The sequence below is a fragment of the Gopherus flavomarginatus genome, chromosome 3 (assembly GCF_025201925.1).
Source record: "Gopherus flavomarginatus isolate rGopFla2 chromosome 3, rGopFla2.mat.asm, whole genome shotgun sequence".
Lineage (NCBI taxonomy): Eukaryota > Metazoa > Chordata > Testudines > Testudinidae > Gopherus > Gopherus flavomarginatus.
In genome coordinates, this window is record NC_066619.1 from 128,966,944 (window position 1) to 128,992,110 (window position 25,167).

The 25,167-nt window shown below is 44.3% G+C and overlaps 1 protein-coding gene across 1 annotated transcript in view; it reads right to left on the reverse strand.

The window, feature by feature from the left end:
• LOC127046279 (protein regulator of cytokinesis 1-like) overlaps positions 1 to 25,167 on the reverse strand; it is a 61,257-nt gene that overhangs the window by 630 nt on the left and 35,460 nt on the right. The window contains exons 7-14 of the mRNA XM_050943116.1: positions 20,255 to 20,404; positions 17,216 to 17,363; positions 14,790 to 14,926; positions 13,597 to 13,692; positions 12,292 to 12,429; positions 10,377 to 10,466; positions 2,881 to 2,985; positions 621 to 734 (exon numbers count right to left, since the gene is read on the reverse strand). Of these exons, the coding sequence (XP_050799073.1) occupies positions 621 to 734; positions 2,881 to 2,985; positions 10,377 to 10,466; positions 12,292 to 12,429; positions 13,597 to 13,692; positions 14,790 to 14,926; positions 17,216 to 17,363; positions 20,255 to 20,404 (978 nt within the window). The remainder of the gene's footprint in view (positions 1 to 620; positions 735 to 2,880; positions 2,986 to 10,376; positions 10,467 to 12,291; positions 12,430 to 13,596; positions 13,693 to 14,789; positions 14,927 to 17,215; positions 17,364 to 20,254; positions 20,405 to 25,167) is intronic.

A 25,167-nucleotide genomic window follows, 5' to 3' on the forward strand; every position in this document is an offset into this window, starting at 1 on the left:
CAGCCCAGTCTGTTCGCTAGAGCTAACAGTAACATCCCTCTACCAAACCCTTTTTCTGATTAGTGAGCTCAATTGTTGCTGCCTTGCTCCCAGGACTCAATTTCAGTTCATTTTCTGAACTGAAATGCATTTGTTATCCCCTAAATAAGCCAAAACCTTGGAAGTCATTACATTTCCCTCATGCTGCTTAGATTTTAGTTTTCACCAGAAAGACATCTTAACAAAACCCTTGTTTGAGATATGACGACAGACAGATCCATGCTTACAAAGTTCCTGTCTATAGCTACCCTTTCTGTCCAGCTTCTCGTTACTCCTTACTCCCTGGTTAGTCCTCCATTAGCTGTGGAATCTTGATCCCCCTACTCTCAATATGTATTGGGTAGCCCTGAACTGCTTTTTGAGCATTCTCTGGACATATCTTTAATATAGAATTTGTTAGATTCCTCAAAGTGGCATAGAAAGTGAGAATTTAGTTTCCTGTCCCTTGGGTAAGTATAAAATATGTGAGTGCGGTTTGCTATATGCCCACAACCTAATCTCATCCAAATCTAGTCAGTTTTCTACTCACCTCTCTAAAATTAGACTATATTTTAAAGTCACCAGACAAAAATAAGACATACCGTGAAGTCTAAGTAGCTGAATTGATTGATAGATTTGCTGGTTTGCTGGTTTTCTTTGCCCTCTTGTAATCGTGCTGGCTGCCGGGACTCTGGTGGTGTGCTTTTAGATTGTGTCTGCAAAATGTAATGTCATTATGTCTAGTGAGCTTTTCTACTACAGATTACGTACAACCTTGATTAAAAAGTACCAGATCTCTGATCAAGAAAATGTAGAATCATCAGGTGGAGAATCTGCTTAGTTACTTTTTATCATTAAATACACATTAATAATTAGGAGCAAACACAAGCCTAATTTAAACTTTTGTAACTGGCCTTTATGTCACTGATATCCCTATTTTAGAAACATCTCCATTTTACAGATGATGACAACCGAGGCAAAGTGATTAAGTAAGTTGCCCTAGGTCACAGAATAAGTCTGCAACAGATCTAGGAATTGAATCCAGGTTGAGACATTTCAGTGTTTTAACTATAAGGCCATCCTTCCTCTCTCCTTTTATACCCATTCATAATGAAACTTGTAAAACATGCATCTATGAAGTGGCATGGGTGACTCAGATCTTTGGTGTTACATTCCCTTATACTGCAGTAAGGGTTTGACTTCTATCAATTCTTACCTAATGAAGGGGCTTTAACCATGCTGCTCCCATTAATACTACTATAAGCAAGAAGTGCTAGAAAGTTCAGTCAGCTTATTCAGTAATTCTCTTGGCAACCAAACCACTTCAATGTGACCAAAAGCAGCTGCCTGCTAGCCATTAATGTTTAAGATCAAAGCCTGTATTAATGTTAGCATTAAGAGTTAGTTTCCTTATCTGTAATTTTTCTCATAATGGAGGCATTCACTGATCTCGACAGTTAACTTGTAGTGTAAAATATGAATTTATATTTTTTCCCAGGGACCTTCACAGCAGCTGCTCCACATACTAGAATTTAAGTCATTTGGGACTGAGTGCTGGCTAAGGATGAGGAAGGAGGCGGTCAATTTTTAACTCCAAAAAGGAAAAAAAAAGTTTTCTACTTTTCAATTAATCTCAACTCGTTTATCACAAATATTAGTCTTTTAAAGTATATATTTTGCCTGTTAAGAGTTGATAATACAGAGAGATTTTCTTAAAGTTTATAATTCTGTAAGAAATGCACTTGGATTCTGGCTTTGTCGCCTGAAAGTTTCCATTAGAATATTTAAGTCTTTCTGGGAAAGTCAAGAAGTTTGGAAGAAACATCCACTTGTCCAGGTCCACGAATGGATGTGGTTACTTCTATATCCCCAACTTCAATATTTTTATCATCTCAAGTCCCAGAAGACTGGAGAGAGGAATAGAGAACTCTGCTTCCTCTACATGCGCAGACAGTCACACTGGTAGCATCCTAGAGCACTGGAAGCCCAGTTTGATAAGTTAAAGTAGTGAAACTAAAAAACTGAACCATTCTATTTGAAGAAGTACTGTCAAGTTTGGCCTATTGCTCCCTCACTTGTTAAAAAAAAAATGGATGTATCACATATTGCTCCTCAGATAGAAATTAACTTCTATTTAAGATATTAAGTCCAATACTCCTACGTAATACTACAACTAGCGTGCTTGGTTGAGGGAAAACGTTTTCATTTGTACTTTCCAAAGAACTTACATGTGGAAGATTGATGGTTACATGCAACGGAATGTACCCTGAATAGGTCCTTGAAATGTGATATGAAGTTACCCATTCAGCAATTAGATAAACGACAACTGACCAGGTTGGTTCTGACACAACTCATACCATGGGACATTTTCCCCCAGAATTATTTCTCTCACTCGTCATAGAGATTGCTTTTCTTTGACAGCACAGATCAAATCTTGGTTGCGTGCAAGTTACAAGACAAAGAAAAGAAAGGGTATAATAAGACAGTAAATGCTGGAACTTCAACAGAAGTCAATTTAAAGGTGAACTGGAGGTTTTCATAACCATTTACCAAACATTTGTAGTCTCCACTTTGACAGAGTGCAAGTTGAGGTTTAACTGAACAGCAGTTTGTTTCTAGTATGGCTTTATAAACACTGAACACTTCTGCCAGAAAAATTACATGGCTGTTAAAGTGGAAAAATAAGTTCAGTCAAACCTTTGTAGTTCATATTCAAGTTTTATGTTTGTATACACATATACAAATGTTCAGGGCTTGAGCCCTGCATAAAAATAGGGATAGTACCACTTATTCTAGGCCCACAAGAAGGGCTTTTACTATTGACAATAACTACAGTAGAATCAATCCAAGAGCTTAACTCACCTTACAAACTAGAATGGGTGTTCTGGCAACAGCTGCAGTACCCGTGCTGGTCAGACTGATGCAGCTGGCTGCCCGCAGCACAGTTAAATTTGTGATTCCATGTAACTAAAGGTTAAAAATGAGACAACTCAGATTTCTAATACACAAAAATTAGGCTAGTAAAGGGCATGCTGACCTTTAATTCCAGCAGCATCTATGAGGTGACAAAACATTTCAGACTAGTTTCTAGAAGGTATGCCAAGTTTTGTTTAAATACAGAACGGCTGTACAGCTTTTATCCAGAGAAGCTATGCCAGATGCCCCATCCATTACTGGCTTCCTGCCATTTCAAACCTAGACTATATTAAGTTGCGTAGTTTTGCTTCTTTAAACCACCAATCCTGCCAACAACTTGAAGGTCTCCAGTAAATCTGTCCCTTTTCTAGCTCACTCATCCCCAACAAAGCAATGAACCTCACTTTCCTATAGCACTCCAAAGCTGGCACAGCTATCAGAAGAAAACAGTAATGTCTGATAGCTCAAAGTTGCTAAGACTGAACTCCAATTGTCCTCTAGGAATAGGATCTTAGTTTTACAGAGACTTTTTCAAACTCATTTTTATCTCCTAATTAAGGAGTAGGAATGAATTCTTATGATTTCCTTCCACGAATGATGCAGTCCTACTCACATTTTCAAATACTTTTGCAGCTTTTTAAAATTAATCATTGATTACAAAGGAATCTATATTTACAACAGAACAACCCAATTTTAACAACAACTAGAAAAAAGTTTGAGCCAGTGCCTTTTTCCTTCATCTTGCAGAATAAGCAAGGAGGCAAGTGACAATTGTCTGGGAGAGCACCAGCCGACATAAGGTGATTTGATTCAGAACTGACCTAGAAGTTATTTGCATGAAATATTAATGGCCGAAGCCAGGAAAAGGGAAAAAGACAGTTACTCACCTTTGTAACTGTTGTTCTTCGAGATGTGTTGCTCATATCCATTCCAGTTAGGTGTGCGCGCGCCGCATGCACGTTCATCGGAAGATTTTTACCCTAGCAACACTAGGTGGGTCGGCTGGGCGCCCCCTGGAGTGGCGCCGCTATGGTGCCGGATATATACCCCTGCCGACCCAGCCACCCTTCTTGCCGGCTACTCCGACAGAGGGGAAGGAGAGTGGGTTTGGAATGGATATGAGCAACACATCTCAAAGAACAACAGTTACAAAGGTGAGTAACCGTCTTTTCTTCTTCAAGTGCTTGCTCATATCCATTCCAGTTAGGTGATTCCCAAGCCTTACGTAGGCGGTGGGGTCGGAGTGAATAGTGGCAGAATGTAAAACTGCTGAGCCAGAGGCTGCAGCATCTCTTGACTGTTGAACCAGAGCATAATGCGAAGCAAAGGTATGGACCAAGGACCATGGAGCTGCGTGACAGATCTCATGGGTAGGTACACGAGCCAGCAAGGCGGCAGATGAAGCCTGAGCCCTGGTAGAATGCACAGTGATGTGGTTTGGGGAAATATGAGCCAAATCATAATAAGTGCGGATGCACGCCATCACCCAAGATCAGATCCTCTGAGAGGAAACAGGTAGGCCTTTCCTTCGGTCTGCTACCGTGACAGAGAGTTGGGGCGTTTTAAGAAATGGTTCTGTCCGCGCAATATAAATGCGAGTGCTCTACAAACGTCCAGGGAGTGCAATTGTTGCTCCCATTGCGTTGAGTGTGGGTAACATGAAAGGCCGAAACCACCTTAGGGAGGAAAGCTGGGTGTGGTTGTAACTGCACCTTATCTTTGTGAAACATAGTGTACGGCGGAATCACCGTAAGAACCCTGAGCTCGGAGACTCGTCTGGCCGATGTAATGGCCACGAGGAAAGCTGTCTTCCAAGACGGGTATAGCAGCGAGCAGGTCGATAACGGCTCGAATGCGGGAGACATAAGCCTGGTTAAAACCAGGTTGAGGTCCCAGGTTGGGGCTGGGCGGCGTACTTGAGGGTGTAAGCGCTCCAAGCCCTTGAGGAACCTCAAACCCATAGAGTGTGAGAACACAGAACGACCACCTTAGCCTGGGTGGAAGGTAGAGATGACTGCCAAGTGCACCCTCAGCGATGACACCGCTAGGCCCTGCTGTTGTAGGCCAGAGGTAGGCCAAATAGAGGGGATTGAGACCTCAGCAGGAGTAAGATCAAGCGTTTCGCATCTGTAGGAGAAACGCTTCCACTCGGCCAGGTACGTTGACCTGGTGGAAGGCTTCCTGCTACCCCGGTTTAGTCACGCAGCAGCCACACCGTGAGGTGAAGAGACTGCAGTCTGGGTGGCGAAGCCTGCCGTGGTCCTGAGTTATGAGGTCTGGGTGGAGTGGCAGGGTAATTGGGTTGGCTATTGACAGGTCGAGCAACGTGGTGTATCAGTGCTGCCTGGACCACACTGGAGTGATCATGATGATGCGCACTCTGCCCCTGCGGAGTTTGAGCAGGACCCAATGAACCAGCGGGAACAGTGGGAAGGCATAAAGGAGTTGGCCCTTCCACTGCATCAGGAAAGCGTCCGAGATCAATCCCGGGGAGAGACCTTGGAAGGAGCAGAACATCTGGCATTTCCTGCTCTCGCGGTGAGCAAACAGGTCTATGTGGGGAAAAGTCTCCACTTCTGGAAAACAGAATGCATCACGTCGGGGCAGAGCGACCACTCTTGAGACAGAAAGACCTGCTGAGTCGAAGCACCAAGGCATTCTGAACGCCTGGGAGAAAGGATGTTACCAGATTTATCGAGTGGGCTATGCAAAAGACCCAGAGATGGATGGCCTCCTGGCAAAAAGGGGGAGGACCATGTCCCTCCCTGGTTGTTTATGTGGCACATGGCTGTTGTGTTGGCTGTAAACACTGAGACACCATGGCCTCGCAGCTGCTGCTGGAACCCCTGGCACACCAGGCGGACTGCTCTCATTTTTGGACATTGATGTGGAATGCCAGCTCCTGAGAAGACCAAAGGCCTTAAGCTCGAAGGTGACCAAGGTGAGCACCCGAGCCGAGAGGTGACACATCCGTCGTCAGGGACAGTGACGGCTGGGGCGGATGGAACGGCATCCCTGCCCACACCAGGGAGGGAGTTAGCCACTGTTCTAGGGAGCCTAGGGTGCTCGAAGGAATGGTGACTATCGTGACCATTGGGTCCCTGTCCGGGTGGTATGCCGAGTTGAGCCAAACTTGGAGAGGACGGAGGCGGAGCTTGGCGTGTTTGGTTACAAACTTGCAGGCAGCCATGGGACCCAGGAGACCGAGACAAGTGCGAGCCGAGGTCATTGGGAAAGTCTGCAGACCTCGGATGATTGTTGCCATTGCCTGAAACCGCGGCTGTGGTAAGCAGGCTCCGGCTACGTTGGAGTCCAGGATAGCTCCTAGGAAGTCTAACCTCTGCATGGGAACCAGAGTGGATTGTTCTATAGTAATCATCAGGCCTAGACGTGTGAATAGTTTCTTGACAATGCCCACATGCTGAGTGATTTGTGTCTCGGAGTCTCCTCGGATAAGCCAATCATCCAAATACGGAAAAACTCATATCTGACGTCGGCGAAGGTAGGTGGCGACTACGGCCATACACTTGGTCAATACTCGTGGGGCTGTAGAAAGGCCAAACAGCAGGACCGTAAACTGAAAGTACTGACGGTTGGCTAGAAAGCGGAGGTATCTCCTGTGCGGAGGGAAGATGGCGATGTGGAAGTACGCGTCCTTCATATCGAGGGCGGCATACTAGTCTCCAGGATCCAAGGACGGGATAATGGCTCCCAGGAATACCATGCGGAACTTCAACCTTATCATAAACTGGTTGAGTCCTCGCAGGTCTAGGATAGGTCTGAGACCTCCATTCGAGTTGGGGATTAGGGAATAACGGGAGTAAAACCCCTTGCCCCTTTCGTCCATCAGCGTCTGCACTTCTTGTAAGATGAATTGCTCGTGAGAGGGGTCCCTGAAGGGGGACAGGGTTGGAACAAATTGGAGGTGGTACCCATACTCCACCGTGCGTAAGACCCAGCGATCTGAAGTTAACTGGGACCACGCCAGGAGAAAGTAGGAGTGGGATCCCGGCCTGTGACTGGTACGCCGCCCTCGGGGGCACCTTCGAAAGTTCGTCTTTGGTCCCGGTGGTGATTGCGAGGGACCTTGATCTTGGCCCTCTAGGGGTCCTGACGGTCGTTTGCGACCATCTCGGCCATGCCGTCTGCCAAAGTCCTGTCTCTGGCTAGGCACAGAGTACGGCAGTGTGGCTGGGGACGGAAAGGCCTGCATTTGGTTGCCGGCGTATGCACGCTGAGAGAGCGCATTAGGACTCTGTTGTCCTTCAGGCTTTGCAGCCTGGGGCTGTCTTTGCCGCGAAGAGGCCTTTACCATCAAATGGTAAGTCCTGAATGGTATACTGCAGCTCCGGCCGGAGGTTTGAAACCTGAAGCCATGAGATGCGCCTCATGGCAACACCCGAGACCAGAGTCCTGGCTGCTGAGTCTGCTGCATCCAACGAGGCCTGGAGGGAAGCTCTGGCCACCCTTTTCCCTTCCTCCAAGAGGGCAGCAAACTCTTGGCAGGGGTCTTGAGGGAGAAGCTCCATAAACTTAACTACTGCCACCCAGGTGTTATAATTATAGCGGCTAAGCAAGGCTTGTTGATTTGCCACTCAAAGCTGTAAGGTCCCTGCAGAGTACACCTTGCGGCAGAGTAGGTTCATTCGCCTAGCCTCCTTCGATTTCGGGGCTGGCGCCTGCTGGCCATGCAGTTCCCGCTCCTTAACGGACTGAACGACTAGTGAGCAGGGAGGAGGACGGACATACAAGTAGTTGTACCCCTTAGAGGGCACCATATATTTACGCTCGACTCCCCTGGCCGCCGGAGGGATAGAGGCTGGGGACTGCCACATAGTATTGGCATTCACCTGGATGGTCCGAATAAATGGGTAGGGCCCCTCTAGTGGGGAAACTGCTGATAGAATGCCCACTACCGGGTCCTCCTCCACCTGGAGGTCCATATGGAGTGCTACCCTCCTTAGGAGGTCCTGATGGGCTCTCAGGTTGTTGGTGGGCACATCAGAATCGCAGTCCTGAGCATAAGGGCTGTTCGTGTGGGATGATACTGATGCGTGTCTGGATGGCCATGGAGGTGCTGAAAACCCATGGGCAGAGTTTCTGACTCTATTGGACCTTGCCCAACTCGGCACCGGGGACCGGTACCGGGAGGCGTACCGGTACCTGGAACGAGATCCAGACCTGCGACCAGAGCGGTGCTGGGAGGTCGACCGAGATCGCGAGGCTCCACGTCAGGAGCGGCTACAGGAGTCACGGTGCCTGTAGTGGTGACGGGAGCTGGAACGGTGCTGAGAGTAGCAGGTCGGCGAACGGGATACCGACCGGTGTGGCGATTGCGACCGGAATCGAGGAGGAGAACAGCACCGGGATTCCATGTCGTGTCAGGAGCAGGAGTGCCAACAGGACCTGGAGCGTCTGCGGGACTGTGATCATGAACGGTGCCACTCTGCTGTGCCAACAGAGGATGGTCATATCAAGGAGGCTTGCCAAGAGACTGTATTACCCGCATCGGCGGTGTCGGGGGTTCAGGCAGCATCGACTCTGTCATGGAAATGAGATCCCTCGCCGTTGGGAATGTCTCCGGCGTGGAGGGAACAGTAAGCTCAACCACGGCGCGTGCCGGGGAGCCGTCAGGCACTGGATTCGACGGCCCCGTGGGACCGTAATCAACGGTGCCGACGTCATCGGTGCCTCTGCAGGCGTCGGCGCCGGGCGATCCGACTTAGACGAGCTCTCTGGCTGTGGTGCAGGTGGCATGGAATCAGCAGGAGCAGGGAGCTCAACCACAGCGCGTGCCGGGGAGCCGTCAGGCACTGGCAGGAGAAGTCGTAGGCTCTCTCGACCTCAGAGAGAGGGAGCGGTGCCAAGTCGACTTCGGTGCCGGCGACGGCCGGTGCCGAAACGCCTTGGCAGTACCGGCGGGATGCAGCGCCGAGGACGCGCTTCTGCCCGCCGATTGATCATCGCTCAGTGCCAAAGGCGGAGGGGTAAGTGAAAGTCCCACTCCTTTTTGTTCTCGGCTTAAAAGCCTTGCAAATGGGGCACTTAGCTGTCAAGTGCGATTCCCCGAGGCACTTCAAACTTGTGGCAGGCCGAGCACGGTTTAAAACCCGGTGAGCCGGGCATGGGCTCTGGCACCAGGTGCGGGGAAGGGGCTACTCCCCGAATCCCACTAACTATTACTAAACTAACTATGCTAGTAAAGAAAAAACGTATAACTATATAAATATATATATAAAAGGATTATAACTATAAAACTATATACACGAGAACTACAAGTAGCTAGGGAAGTGGAGGTCAGCTAAGCTGCGCTCCACTGTTCCAACGACCGACAAGGGACTGAGAGGTGGCTGGGTCAGCAGGGGTATATATCTGGCGCCATAGCGGCACCACTCCAGGGGGCGCCCAGCCGACCCAGCAAGTGTTGCTAGGGTAAAAATCTTCCGACGAAAGTGCACGCGGCGCGCACACACCTAACTGGAATGGATATGAGCAAGCACTTGAAGAAGAACCCATAATACCCCTTTCCCTATGGATATTTGTCATTGTCTCTATAATGTAGAATAGGGGTAGGCAACCTATGGCACTGGTGCCGAAGGTGGCACGTGAGCTGATTTTCAGCGGCACGCTCACTGCCCAGGTCCTGGCCACCAGTCTGGCAGGCTCTGCATTTTAATTTAATTTTAAATGAAGTGTCTTAAACATTTAAAAAACCTTATTTATTTTACATACAACACTAGTTTAGGTATGTATTATAGACTTATAGAAAGAGATCTTCTAAAAATGTTAACATGTATTACTGGCAGCGAAACCTTAAATTAGGGTGAATAAATGAAGACTCGGCACACCGCTTCTGAAAGGTTGCCAACCCCTGATGTAGAACCTCAGATTTGACAAGGTAAGGAAACTGTTTGTGCTTGTTTTATTTAAATTAAAAGCAGCATTTTTTTCCTGCATAGTAAAGTTTCAAAGCTGTATTAAGTCACTGTTTAGTTGTAAACTTTTAAAAGTACAAACATAAGATTTTGTTCAGTTACCAACATCTCAGGAATGGAGGTTGTTTATAACTCAAATGTTTGTAACTCTGAACAAAATCTTGTTTGTTCTTTTAAAAGTTTACAACTGAACAGTGACTTAATATAGCTTTGAAACTTTACTATGCAGGAAAAAAATGCTGCTTTTAACCATCTTAATTTAAATGAAACAAGCACAGAAACAGCTTCCTTACCTTGCCAAATTCCCCCCCGCCCCTTTTGTTAAAGCAGTTTATGTTTAACACAGTACTGTACTGTATTTGCTTTTTCTGTACAGCTAAGTCTCTGCTGCTATCTGATTGTGCATTTCTGGTTCCAAATGAGGTACATGGTTGACTGCTCAGTTCGTAACTCTGGTGTTTGTAACTCTGAGATTCTACTGTATGTTTCAAAAGACTATATACTTGCCTTCCTTGTCTTAAGGGGAGTTTGAGTGGTTGAGCCAGCATGCCTTTTCATGGGTGTTTTCAGAACTGCAGAATCTTCCTTCTTCGTCAACTGCACAATACAAAAGACTTGAATTTTATTTCACTGGTAGGTATATTAAAGAAGTGTACTAACTCACTAAAATTTTCCAATTATGACTTGACTACGTCTACACAGTAATGTCAGCATAAGTCTGTGGGACTTGACCCCCTAGGCTCGATGTTTCTAAGTCTGACCTAGACTACCCACACTGATTACTCACCCTTGGTTTATAATTTCTGAGACTCTGAACACACATGCACAGTCACACACCCATAATGCACTATGTAGAGTCAAGTCAAACCAGCCTAACTCAGGCTTCTTAGCGCCTTCCTCAGCTGTAGCTGCTCTGGCCCTTGGTTCATGGTGCACTATGGAAAAAAACTTGACTGTCCATCCCATGTGGCACTACTAGAAGTTGTTGCAGCACACTACCACATCCAGCTGAGCATTATTGGGCTGTGCACACACTCAGCAACTGGAGCCAGCAACATGAAAATGAGGCACTATTTGAAAAACTTGTCTTGCTTGTGCTTTCACTCCTGTCAGGAAGTAGGCAGAACATCCATTAGACGCTGGTGGACAATCTGGCAACATTTTCAGACCCACGAAATGCACCTGGTAGAGGATAACAATACAAATGTGGCAGAATCCAATTGGCTAGTACTGCTTGTGACTCTAAATATATCTGTTGATGTCCCCATGTAGACCGGTGCTTCTGCTTTACAGCCACAAAAAACGACTGTTGGGATCACAGACCTGGAATGACCAGCAGTGGGTGCAGAACTTTCATGTGAAGAAAGTGACCTTTCTAGAGCTTGGAGCAGCTTTCCCTGTTCCTCCATAGTCAGGATACCTGTATGAAGGAGGCCACATTGGTCCAGCAGCAGGTTGCTATAGCTGTTTGGAAGCTAGATACCCCAGACTGCTACTAGGTACATTGCTAACCAGTTTTGTGTTGACAAATCAGCTGAGGCAAAAAGGCATGTGATTGACTTCAATGAGAGAAGATCTATTGAAAATCCTACCCTAATTTTTCACTTAACAATTGGATCACATTCGTCAATGACTTGAACCCCTTAACAGCAATTGATTACAAAGCTGCTGCACAGTTAAACAAGGGGCTTTTCAAATAACCTGTTGGTCTGAAGCCAACAGAGTAGCAGCAGAAACTCCCAGTACCCTAGGGTCCACATTTCCCATCAAGAGGTCTAACTTAAACATTCAAGGGTGCGAGGGTGTGCATAGTTTGTATTCTAACAGCACCAACGGCATGCTATTCACACAAATGTTTGCCTGTCACACTGTATTTGGCTAGATGTTACCCCACCAAAGCCCCTCCATCACTTATTACTTCATGAAGACCAGGTCTTTGGAGATAGCCAGTATGAAGAATTATGTTAAAATTAATTGAAAGTACAGTAGAACCTCAAAGTTATGAACACCTCGGGAATGGAGATTATAACTCTGAACAAAACGTTATGGTTGTTCTTCCAAAAGTTTACAAAGGAACATTGACATAACATAGCTTTGAAATTTTACTTATGCAGAAGAAAAATTCTGCTTTTAATTCTATTTAAATGAAACAAGCACAGAAACAGTTTCCTTACCTTGTCAAACCTTAAAAAAAACAAAAACAAAACCCCTTTCCCTACATCTTTTTAGTAATTTACATTTATCACAGTACTGTAGTATGTTGGTGCTTTTTAGTCTCTGCTGCTGCCTGATTGCATACTTCTGGTTCCAAATGAGTCATGTGGTTGACCTGTCAGTTCATAACTCTGATGTTTGTAATGCTGAGGTTCTACTGTAGCGTAACACCAATTCCTTGTCTACTTTTAAGAAAAAACAAACTCACTCTCTCTTGTTCCTTTTTAAGTTTGTGCTGTTCCCACTGATTTGCCATGTAATCCAGGAACCTTTGACCTTTGATCAGGAAGTTGCAGCCTTGTTCTTTCTCCCAGCTTTCAATGCTCCTTTTCAGATCTTCTCCCAACTAAGTTTGCAAATGAAAAAAAAAGGTAGTTTGTCTGTATTTCATTATCCATTCGATCAGCTTAGGACAGTCAGCTTGAGGACTGGTTCGCTTCAGAGAGGTAGAAACAGGTTCCTTCAGGTACTGCACTTTCTTAAAATTGTCAATTGATAGTTTTACAATCACTACTATTTTAGAAGTATTTTTCTTTCCACCTGCAGTGTGGTATACACCTATATAACTATGTGCAACTGTCACACAGCGGGTAGAAAGAGAAATACTTCTAAAATAGTTGTGATTGTAAAACTACAAATTGACAGAGATTTAAGCAAACACAGTACTGTTTAGCTTTGTTCAAATGCTTAACAATTGAACAAAACTAAACCGATTTTTCTCAAATATTTTAATTATATTAATGTTAAGTACAGCTTGTAGAACTAGTAGGTGTAATACTCAGAAACATGCTGACTATATCCTTTTAAAGTATTTCAAGTCCTGCCTCACTGTGAGGCTAAAAGCACATTTCCAGGCCTTTTCATTTGCCTTATATTGTACTAGCTAAAAAAACACCAAGAAATATGAAGTGGAGAAAGACCTGGAACCATTCAAGGTAAATGAAGGACTAGACATTGCCAGAGCATGAATGTAGCTGCTGCATATCAGACAGACTGAGGATGAGCATCAGAAGTTTCAGTAGTTCAAGACAGATGTTTTATAAAGTGTTACCCAGCAAAACGACATTTAATTTACACCCATCTTGACTCCTTGAACAGGCATTTAGTATTGTGCACGCAGTTTACAGGTTGAAGGCTGACACTCCCTTGTAGGCTGCTGAGTGGGTTTTTTTTAGCATCTAAAAAGGGTGTCTAAGCATTAAATAATAAAGTTTGTTCACACTTAAGTATGTTTAAGGGTGACCATCACCACAAAAGTGGATCAACATCATTAGAAGGAATTGTATTTAATTCAGTTTCTATCCCTTAAGCATAATCATTTCTGGAGTGTTATGGAAATCAGATCTATCACATAGCAAATGAACTGACTCAGCATCCAGCCTACTAAGAGAGAGCTATAACAATAGCATATTATGTTCCATCAACTCAGACAAGTTTGCCTATATATTATTGAAACGACTGAATTTTAACTCAATTTCAAGAGTGCATACATGCCAGCTGTGGTAGGGCTTACCTTTGTTAACAGCTTGTGGATCTTTGAGCGTTCTCTCTCTTCTTTCAATAGAGTGCCACCTCTGTTAACTAATCTGTTTGGATTTGTGGATTTTTTCTGAACAAAATAAATTTATGATTTTTATTTATGATTTATAATTTATTGAAATGTGAACGTATACTTCAAGCCTTTTTTTTTCCCTTCCAGAATGGCAAAGGGCCTTCGAGAGCAACACCAAGTAGTAATATAATTCATTACATTTCCCACAGAACAGGCTATTCTGTACTCAGGGCCAGGGAAGTTTCACTTATTTAATCCATTATTTCAGGAATGATCAGCAAAATATCTCCTTTCTCTGAAGAGATCATCAATGATGACTTGTGAGTCATCATTTAGTCTGCTACAAAAGAATTAAAGCTATTTCCTCAGCATTAAAACACAGTATTTACATCAACATGAGACAAGGGTGCTTGGAAACTGTTTGAGCCCAGATGGCTGTAAGTGGCAACACGCTGCCTCAATGAGTAATGAGAGAAAAATTAAAGGAGAAAAGGTCTTTTAATAGCAATATTAATTGACAGCACTTGCCCTCTTTAGGAAAAAAATTAAAATATATTCAGCATAATGAAGAAAGATTCTTAAGTGCACCATGAAACAATTAAGATTTCTCAGATTAGTTATTTGCCAAAAGCATGTGCTGACAACACTCCTAAACAGGTCTTATAAAACTAACACCCGAAATGCTTTAGATACCAACTTGCACTTGGAACAAATGCTGACATGCGTCAAACACTGACATGTCATCCAGCTTCCCTTAAGTTTAGCATGGATAAATAGGACCTACAACTGACATACCATGGGGTTATTTTGATATCGTGAAGTCAAAAGCTAAATCTCACTAAGTGAAATGCTATCCCCCAAGATTCCTCATCTTTAATGGGAATTCTATTTAGACTCCCTCTGAAAGTTATTATGAACAGTCACTTGTAGCTGTTCAGATTTTGTACATTTACTTGACCTGATTTTCCAACCCCAAAAGCCTTTTCCCCAACCCAACAGACTTTTTCTGCTGATGTTGTTTATCATCAGGCCACTGCTCTTTAGAAATTGTGCCCCATCGATTGAAGTTGCAGTACACAATTCTTCCACTTAGTGGCACCACTACCCTTGCTCAAGAAAGGCCTTAGTGTAAACTAATTTTCAGTAACTGGTACCTCCAACTCCATGAACTGTTTCCAGGTAGCTTCCCATTTAGCAATGCTATCATATAAAGCCTTGTTTTTCTCATAAAGGAGTTTCATTTTCATAACTTCCTCATCATGTTGGTTCAACAAATCTTCTGTAAAGTTATCTGGATTTGAAAAAAATTAGTTTATTCATTATTTGTGGTATAACATATTTCTGCAAAGTTACTCCCATACAGAATAGATGTGATTTGAGCTTTTCAATACCAGTTGCATAGTGGACATCAAAGCTCTAGTAATTTAAGTAATGTAGCAATGCATTTAAGTGAACCCTTTAAGGATTTACCTAGAAGAACTCCTCAGGTTTTGTTGCTAATCCAAAACCCTGCCAAGGTCTGTGACTCTAGGCCCAGTTCCAAGTAGCACCTCTCTCTCCAATAAATAGGATTTTTTAATTCCAAAAGTCCACTGTTTCAGGGCTATCCTGCTTTGTTTTTTTGCTGTTTTCCAACTGGTTAATGAGGATACAATCCCTAGCACCCCATCTGCTTGTTACAGTGAACTCTGGAGTAATATGGCTTATAAAACTAGAGTATGAAGACACTTATTCTGGTTGGTTTGAGGAAATACACTATTTAATAAACAGTTATCACTGAACACTTCTTTCATGTATTAAAAAAAAGACCTAGGGAAACCAGCTGATAAAATGGCTAATGGTACACGGCCACTATTCTAGGAAAATCTGGAGTAAATGAAATTTACCAATGCAAGGTCATACACTAACCACAAGAATTTTTGCCATAAGCCATGGACATATCAGTTGGAAATGATAGCGCAGGCAGAGAAAGTCTTGGATGTATTGATCTATCCATAGGTGCTGGAACTAGGGGTGCTGCCACACCCCCTGGCTTGAAGTGGTTTCCATTATATACAGGGTTTACAGTTTGGTTCCAGGGCTCTCAGCACTCCCACTATAAAAATTTCTCCAGCACTGCTTGGTCTATCACAAGAGGACTACAAGCAATGTGATGCAGCTGTTACCAAAATATCGGGTCTGCCTAGTTGAGAGCCAATAACAGCCTGACAGGGATAAGGAAAAGATGCTTTATTCTGCAGAAGAAAGGAGAGCCTTGTACCTTGGTACAAAAAACTCTGTCTTACACAAATTTCACAAACCTTTTATACACATTCAGACAAAGACCCTTGCGTGTTAACACTTGATTGGTAGGTTGTCAAACCTCGCACTCTGTTATCTGTTCAGTAAAAACTGGTTTGAAGCAAGTTTTCTCTGCTTTGAGGCAGAAGAAAAGAGATAGTTCAAAAGTTCAGGCTACTGTGTCCGTGAGGCTTCTGCCCCGCCCTACTGGCCGCTTGTGAACTATTAAGGGGGGCCAGCTGCTTGTAAGCTATTAAGGGGGGGCCAACAGAAGCTTTCACACAGCCATGAAAAAGGCTAATGCAATCATAGGATGCATCACACAAGGTATTTCCAGTAGAGATAGGGGAGTGTATTACCATTGAACAAGGCACTGGTGAGACCTTATCCGGAATACTATGTGCAATTCTGATCTCCCACATTTAAGAAAGATTAATTCAAACAAACAGGTGCAGAGAAGGGTTACTAGGATGATCCGAGGAATGGAAAAACCTACCTTACAAGTAGAAGCTTAGGGAGCTTGGCTTGTTCAGCCTAATAAAACAAAGGCTGAGGGTAAATATGATTGCTCACTATAGATGCATCAGAGGGATAAACACCAGGTAGGGAGAAGAGTTATTTAAGTTAAGGGCCAATGTTGAAACTAAAAGAAATGGATATAAACTGGCCATCAACAGGTTTAGCCTTGAAATTAGATGAAGGTTCCTAACCATCAGAGGAGGGAAATCCTGTAAAAGCCTTGCAAGGGCGGTTATGGGGCAAAAAAACCTAACTTGTTTCAAGATTGAGCTTGATACTTTTAAGGAGAGGATGGTATGAAGGAGGTTGCCTACAATGGCATATGGCCCATCTGTGACAGCTATTGGCAAATATCTCCAACAGGCAAAGACGGGATAGTCTCTGAATTAAGTCCCAGATGTCTGGCTGGGGGGGTCTCATCTACATGCTCGGGGTCTAACTAATCACCATATTTGGGGTTGGGAAGGAATTTTTCCTCAGGTCAGATTGGCAGCAACCCTCAAGATTTTTCGTCTTCCTCTGCAGCATGGGTCACTTGCTGGTTTGAACTAGTGTAAATGGTGGATTCTCTGAAACTTGAATTCTTTAAATCATTATTTGAGGACTTAAGTAACTTGCCAGAAGTTTGAGGCTATTACAGAAATGGGTGGGTAAGGTTCTGTGCCCTGCAATATGCAAGGTCACACTAGATGATCATGATAGTCCATTCTGGCCTTCAAGTCTACATCAATCAATCCTTGCACATGAAATGGAAGAGAGGCAGGTCGGAGTGATGATTTACCATCATAATATGGATGAAAGGCTGATTTCTGTTCTGTGCTATACAAACATTTTTCCCAGTAAAGGTCAAGCTCCTGTCTGACTTTTCCAATCACTCCCTTCAAGTTTTCTTTCTTCAGTTCCTCCAGACGCAGCAGCTCTTCTTCCCACTAATGGAGAAAGTTATTTAAAATAATGTAATACATTGCATTAAGGCCAACAATGCATCTTCATAACATTTTTAGCACTCTTACTCGTAGGATAGCTTCACGCTGTTTGTTTTAACACAGCAGCATAGCCTTTGAGCCTTTAGTGTTCTGGATACTGTAGTACATGGCACAATAGTGATTAGCAATACACTTATCAAGTTAAAAGGAAAATAAAATAACCTTATAAAGTCAGTATTGCAGAAAGAACCTGAATGACTAAAATAGGACAAACTTGAAATAGTAATCAAGTTCAGGAAAGTGTCTACACCCAGTCAGTCAAGTGGGAGGCATGGTTTCGTCACATCAACACACAGAGGCCATAAAGCTTTGGTGACACGAGGCATTGATTACTGGACTGCTTGAAACATATCAAACAAGAAGCTCTTAATAGATACAGCAGAGCACAAATGAGGTAAAAGTTACTCTCTCCAATATCTACGTAAACTAAGCCTCCTAGAGCAGTATTTACATTATTACTGCGAGGTATGGACTGCTGAGGGTTACCAGGTCTAAAATTATCCTGATGCAAGTAAGCGCTTAAGAGGGGAGCCACTTGTTTAGCTGCAACTCTTCCTGCTCTGGTTATTACTTTACTCTAGCAGAGTTAAGTACTCTGACTATATGGCGGGATTAACATTGGAGCCTTGTTGCCATGTCTTTGACAAGTTAGTATTGCCTATAATCTGGTCTTTATTGCTTCATAGAGCCAGACTTCCTGCTAATGACACCTAGTTCTCTTGACTCACAACTTGTATTGCTTACAATTAACATTTGGTGCTTTTCTGATGTATCAAGAGATTTGTGCAAAAAGTCACTGACCAAGATTTTTGGCCTCTTGTGGTATTTGCACTTTGAATTTGACATTAGAGCAATTTAATTATCCTGGACCGAGAACACCTCTGCTGCCTATAGATTGTAACAGGGAGTGATGCACACACTTCTTAGTCAGAGCCTTCAGGTTTCCTCCCAGTGTGATTTAGTTTTTTCTGCATTTGCCCTGATGCAGTCTAATGCTGTTTTAAATATTTCACTGTCCACTAGAATGTGTTCAAATTTGTGTGCTTAATGTTAGACTTAAGTGGCCTGATTTCCTGAAATACTGAGACCACAGCTTCCACGTTTAATAAGAAGCTTCTATCCAATCACATGGGTCAATTTGCACAACAGGGTCTTGAAGTGGTTGAGGCCTTTTAGGGGCTATAACTGAAGTTTAAGCAACCCAACTGAGTAACAATTCTGCTTTATGTTGTATTTTGGTTCTAATAAACTGACTACTAGCTTGAGTAAGAGGAGTGGGAGTTGCTCCATAAACTGAATGAATGGGATTTAGATATTGCAATTCCAATCATAAAAATGGCACTTGTCTTATATTTACATATTGAGAGGAGAGTCTTGGTAGACAGTCCATGCAGTCATAGAAGAATAAGACATGTTCCCGTTTACCTCTTGCATCATCAATTAAATTAGCTAAATTCTGATGCTGATCAGAGGCCCCTTGTCATGCTGCCAGTTAAAATAAATGTATGCTTAAATAGTAAATTGAGCGCACTGATTATAAAAGACATGGAAACAGGATAAATGAGTAAGAGCCTAATGACATCTGTTAATTTTCAGAGTATAACTGCACTTCAGAATAAAAGAAAAAATAGTATGGCTTAATAGATTTCTCTACATAATTTGTATTGTTCTTCCATTATGTCGTCTGATCAGTAATGGAATCCATATATGTTCTATTATATTGGAGGAGGGATAGCTCAGTGGTTTGAGCATGGGCCTGCTAAACCCAAGGTTGTGAGCTCAATCCTTGAGGGGGCCATTTAGGGATCTAGGGCAAAAATCTGTCAGAGATGGTACTTGGTCCAGCTTTGAAGGCAAGCGACAGGACTCTATGACCTTTCAAGGTCGCTTCCAGTTCTATGAGATAGGTATATTTCCATATAATAAATAATCCAGAGACCTGTTTCTGCCTCCAGAAGAAAGTGATGCCCTCTTTGAATCCAAGATGCCCTATTGGTATCTACTTAATTTCTATTCAGAGAACACTTACCACAACCAGAAACATTTATGCAACATCCAGAGTTTTGATTAAGTGATCTCTCCACCACTCAAGGTCTTAATAACATTAGCTGTTACAAAAACTGACATGAGATTTCAAGATTCAACTAATGGTCAGTACAGACCAACATATTCTGAATGAGCTATCGCACATTAAACTAAACAGCTTGTGATGCCTGGTGAGCACTGTGACAAGGCAAGGCATCCCCTACATTTAGGAACCAAAGGGTAGGATCTTTAAAACCACTTATGTGGGTGAGATGTGTGCTTTAAGTCACTTCAAAGCGATGAGTATAACTTGTTGAAATAGGTCAGCATTTTTAACTTGGAGAAGTTCAATATATCAGAAAGTGGTGCAGACTATAAACGTAGCATGGGCTTTTATTATCCTATTTCATGTTCAAATTTGCGTTCACACAATGGACTTGCCTTTTTCAGCATATAAACATTTTGAGTATGAAACATCTTGGCAGAAATAATCAATGTACAATCTGAAATTCTGTCACTAACTAGGAAACCAGTTGAACAAACTAGTACAAGACATCCAGTTTAGTAATTTAAGCTCAACTTGAAAGCAAAAGTAATTCAAGTTCAATTGCCAGCAAAAATACTACTTTAAGGGGAATCTGAATATACATAAGAGTTTGCCTTCCCGCAAAGTGAGTTGTCAATGTAAACCTTGCATTTCTTATGTAGTTGGATTTTGTGACAAAGCTTGTCTATTTAAAGAAAAACCTAAAATAGTTTCTGTAAGAAGGCAGGCAGTGGAAATAGTTTGATGAAAAATATTGTCTTACCATGGTAACTTCTTGAGTAATGGAGCCTTTAATACTCATTTTACATTGTTCCTGCTTCTCTACTGGCCAGCGCAGTCTATTCCACAGAAGTCGTACCTTCTCCTTCAGAGCCTCCCGTGTTGAGATTACAGATCCTTTCTTCAACTGCAACTACAAAGCATATAGTTTGACAGCATAAGGTAAACTTACTTCAGAGAAGATAGCACCTTAATGTAGAAGAACGCTGAGAAATTAGTGTAGTAGCAAGGTGAACCAACCAACAATTATTCAGTAGGAAGAGAAATAATGTACAAGCTCTAGTAAAGATATGGAAAAAGAAAGAAAGCCTGTTCTTACAGCATTGCAGTGAGGACACTAAGTACGTGGGATCTGTACAGTTAAGTATGGATCACTATTTTGATGCAAGCTGTATACTCTTTAAAAAATATATTATTGTAATGTCCAAAGGTCTAGTTCATTCCTGATGTAAGCCATTAGAAAGACATCTTTAACTCATCAATATAAGCAGAAATCAAGAGTTTCCAGAAACCCTGCAAATTATCATTGCTTGATGTTACTAATAGCAACTGCCACTCAGAGTTGATGGTACATTGTGAAAACAGTCATATCCCTTCCCTTCTGGCTGATGCTTATCAGGACATGCCTGAAGACTGAATTTTATGATATTAAATGAATTTATTGCTGGTGAAGCATTAGACATAACACTGGAAGCTCAAAGAAAATAGTTAAAGAGTGGATAGTGCAGAGGTGGGCAAACTACGGCCCATGGACCACATCCGGCCCATGTGACCATTCTGCCTAGCCCTTGAGCTCCTGGCCAGGGAGGCTAGCCCCCAGCCCCTCCCCTGCTGTCCCCCCTCCTCCTTCAGCCTCAGCTTGCCATGCCCCCAGAGCTCTGGGCAGCGGTGCTGCAAGCTCCAGCTGGGCAGCATAGCTGCCAGTCCTGCTGCTCTGAGTGGCATGGTAAGGGGAGAGGTCAGGGGACAGGGAATAGAGGGGTTGGATAGGCATGGGAGTCCTGGGGGGCCTGTCAGGGGGCAGGGCAGTCAGGGTACAAGGAGAAGCAGGAGTTGGATGGGTCGGAGGTCTTGAGGGGGGCAGTCAGGGGACAGCGAGAGGAGGGTCAATAGCCAGGCTGTTTCGGGAGGCACAGCCTTCCCTACCCAGCCCTCCATACAGTTTTGGAACCCTGATGTGGCCCTCAGGCCAAAAAGTTTGCTCACCCCTGGGATAGTGGAAGCTTTCAAGCTGGCCTATTATCATGCAACAACAAATAGAAGAATTCATTTCTAGGACTGCATGTATAACAGGGACTTAAAATATTCCCACCAACTCAGCTGCATTAACATTATCAATTCCACCAGTGCTAACAGACAAGGTTCCAGCAGCTTTGAGAGTTTTATGGAACAGCATGAGTTAGCAAACAGTTGCAGAACAAGCTTATTTGATAGAAGGTCTTAATTAAGTACTCCATTTCCAGTCTAAAGGCATTGCGCATATACTGCCAATGGCTTATTTATGATAAATTCTGAGGTTAACAGAAGAGAACAAAGAACAAGGATGTCAAGACACACTGAAAGACTTTAGCATTTAATTATCTTGAAACATGTGGCTTGTGTGCTCATCATAAAACAGATACCACCATATATGCTATTTGGACATTAGTTATTCAATACAGCTATCTTTAAGAAGGCGCCTTGAGTTCCTGCCTATTTGGTTCTTGGTCTAGAAAAAATCATAAGAGGGTCTTGCAGTTTTGTTCAGAATTGAGAAGGGGCAAACTGAACTGAATAAAGGAAGGCATGGTGCTACCCTTTTTCTCCCCTGAATCCCCAGAGTACTCAAAAATGTGTGAACAGGAGTGCTAGAAAAATCTAGTCCATCTACTCTACTACAGCTTCTCAGAAGCCTGATGGCTGCCTCATACATACAAAGAAGGGGGAAAATAGGCACACTCTCTGCTCCCCGGCCTTGCTCGAGCCCTAAGGGAGCATGAAGCACAGGATGACAATCCTGTCCATATAGCCACAAAGAGGAGGAGGGGAGACACTGATGAAAACTAACATTAATCCTGGCCAGAGAGAACCTGAATTTTCATAGAAGACAAAAAATTAATTGCCTGGCAGGAGATGCCCAATGGCCTGCAATGGGAAGAGGATCAGTTGTCTGGCAGCTGGGAGGAAGACTGGAGAAAGGGAGCTGATCATCAGCTATCTAAAAAAAGACGGTTACTCACCTTTGTAACTGTTGTTCTTCGAGATGTGTTGCTCATATCCATTCCAGTTAGGTGTGCGCGTGCCGTGTGCACATTCGTCAGAAGATTTTTACCCTAGCAACACTCAGTGGGTCGGCTGGGTCGCCCCTTGGAGTGGCGCCACCATGGCGCCGGATATATACCCCTGCCGACCCAACTGCTCCTCAGTTCCTTCTTGCCGGCTACTCCGACAGTGGTAAAGGAGGGCGGGTTTGGAATGGATATGAGTAACACATCTCGAAGAACAACAGTTACAAAGGTGAGTAACCGTCTTTTCTTCTTCGAGTGCTTGCTCATATCCATTCCAGTTAGGTGATTCCCAAGCCTTACCTAGGCGATGGGGTCGGAGTGAGATGTCGCAGAGTGTAATACTGCGGAGCCAAAGGCTGCGTCATCTCTGGACTGCTGAACCAGGGCATAGTGAGAGGCGAAGGTATGGACTGAGGACCAGGTAGCTGCGCGATGAATCTCGTGGATGGGCACGTGAACTAGGAAGGCAGCAGATGAAGCGTGAGCCCTGGTAGAGTGTGCAGTGACGTGGCTCGAGGGGACACGAGCCAAGTCGTAACAGGTGCGGATACACGATGTCACCCAAGATGAAATCCTTTGTGAGGAAACAGGTAGGCCCTTCATACGCTCTGCCACCGCGATGAAGAGTTGGGGTGTTCTGTGGAAGGGCTTTGTCCGCTCAATATAAAAAGCGAGTGCTCTACAGACATCTAGGGAGCGCAATTGTTGCTCCCTGCGCGATGAATGTGGCTTCGGGAAGAAGACCAGAAGGAAGATCTCCTGGCTAACATGGAAGGCCGATACCACTTTGGGGAGAAAGGCCAGATGTGGTCGCAACTGCACCTTGTCCTTGTGGAACACAGTATATGGAGGGTCCGCCGTGAGAGCCCGAAGCTTGGAAACTCGTCTTGCCGATGTAACGGCCACAAGAAAAGTGGTTTCCCAGGACAGGTACAGAAGGGAGCAAGTTGCTAATGACTCGAATGGGGCCGACATAAGTCTAGTAAGAACCAGGTTGAGGTCCCAGGTTGGGGCGGGGCGGCATACCTGGGGGTATAGGCGCTCCAAGCTCTTGAGGAATCGAGATACCATAGAATGTGAAAACACTGAGAGGCCATTCTCCCCTGGGTGGAAGGTAGAGATGGCCGCCAAGTGTACCCTCAATGATGATACCGCTAGGCCCTGCTGTTTGAGAGACAGAGGTAGTCCAAGATGGTGGGGATCGAGACCTCGGCGGGAAGAACATTCTGCTCTCCGCACCAGCATGAGAAACACTTCCACTTGGCCAGATATGTTGATCTAGTGGAAGGCTTTCTGCTACCCAAGAGTACTTGTTGCACTGGGGCAGAGCAACGCAACTCAGACTGGGTCAACCACTTAGGAGTCATGCTGTGAGATGGAGGGACTGTAGGTCTGGGTGGTGAAGTTTGCCGTGGTCCTGAGTTATCAGGTCTGGGTGAAGAGGTAGAGGGATGGGGTTGGCTATTGACAGGTCGAGCAACATGGTGTACCAGTGCTGCCTGGGCCATGCTGGAGCAATCATGATCAAGCGGGCTCTGTCCCTGCATACTTTCAGCAGGACCCTGTGGACGAGCGGGAACGGCGGAAAAGCGTAGAGCAGGTGAGTCGTCCATGGTATCAGGAAAGCGTCCGCTATCGAACCCTAGGAGAGGCCTTGAAAGGAACAGAATATCTGGCATTTCCTGTTCTCGCAGGATGCGAAGAAATCTACACGGGGAAATCCCCACTTCCGGAAGACCGAAAGAATAACATCTGGGCGAAGCGATCACTCGTGAGAAAGGAAGGATCTGTTGAGGCGATCCGCCAGAGTGTTTCGAAACCCCAGGAGAAAGGATGCTATGAGGTCTATAGAGTGGGCTATAAAATAGTCCCAGAGTTGTATGGCTTCCTGACAAAGGGTCGAGGACCTTGTCCCGCCTTGTCTGTTTATATAGTACATGGCCGTTGTGTTGTCTGTGAATATTGACACACAACGGCCTTGCAAGTGCTGCTGAAATGCCTGGCACACAAGGCGGACTGCTCTCAGCTCCCGGACATCGATGTGCAAGGTCAGCTCCTGAGATGACCAAAGGTCTTGAGTGCGTAGATGTCCGAGGTGAGCACCCCAGCCAAGAGATGACGCGTCCGTCGTCAGGGACATAGAGGGTGTAGTAAGTGAAGGCCCTGATAAAGGCCCAGTATGAGGCCTGAGGCCTGAACTAAAGTAATGGCCAAGACTTTGCTAACATAAAGCAAAGTGAAGCTGTGAGCCAGAGGCAGGCCCTGCTCACAGAAGCTGGCAAGGAAAGGGCTGATGCTGCGAGAAGATACGTACCTAAAAGGTACTGAACACTAGAGATCAGAACATTCACATACTTGCACATTCCACATAGATAACAAGGAACAGACTGACCCATCCCAATGACAGGGGCAAAAGGGTAATATGATGGATAGAGTTGTTTTGATCGAACCAACATGTACAAGGTGAGAGGCGGCACCTTACTACGTAGAGGGGTTGTACCTTGCTACGTAGAAGGGTTGTACCTCAATACGTCAGAAGTGATGTGTAATTTGTTTGTACCTGTGTATAAAAATGTATCCCTGGGGCGATGTCTTTGTCCGGCCAAGGGGGCAGTGGAAAGTCCAATAC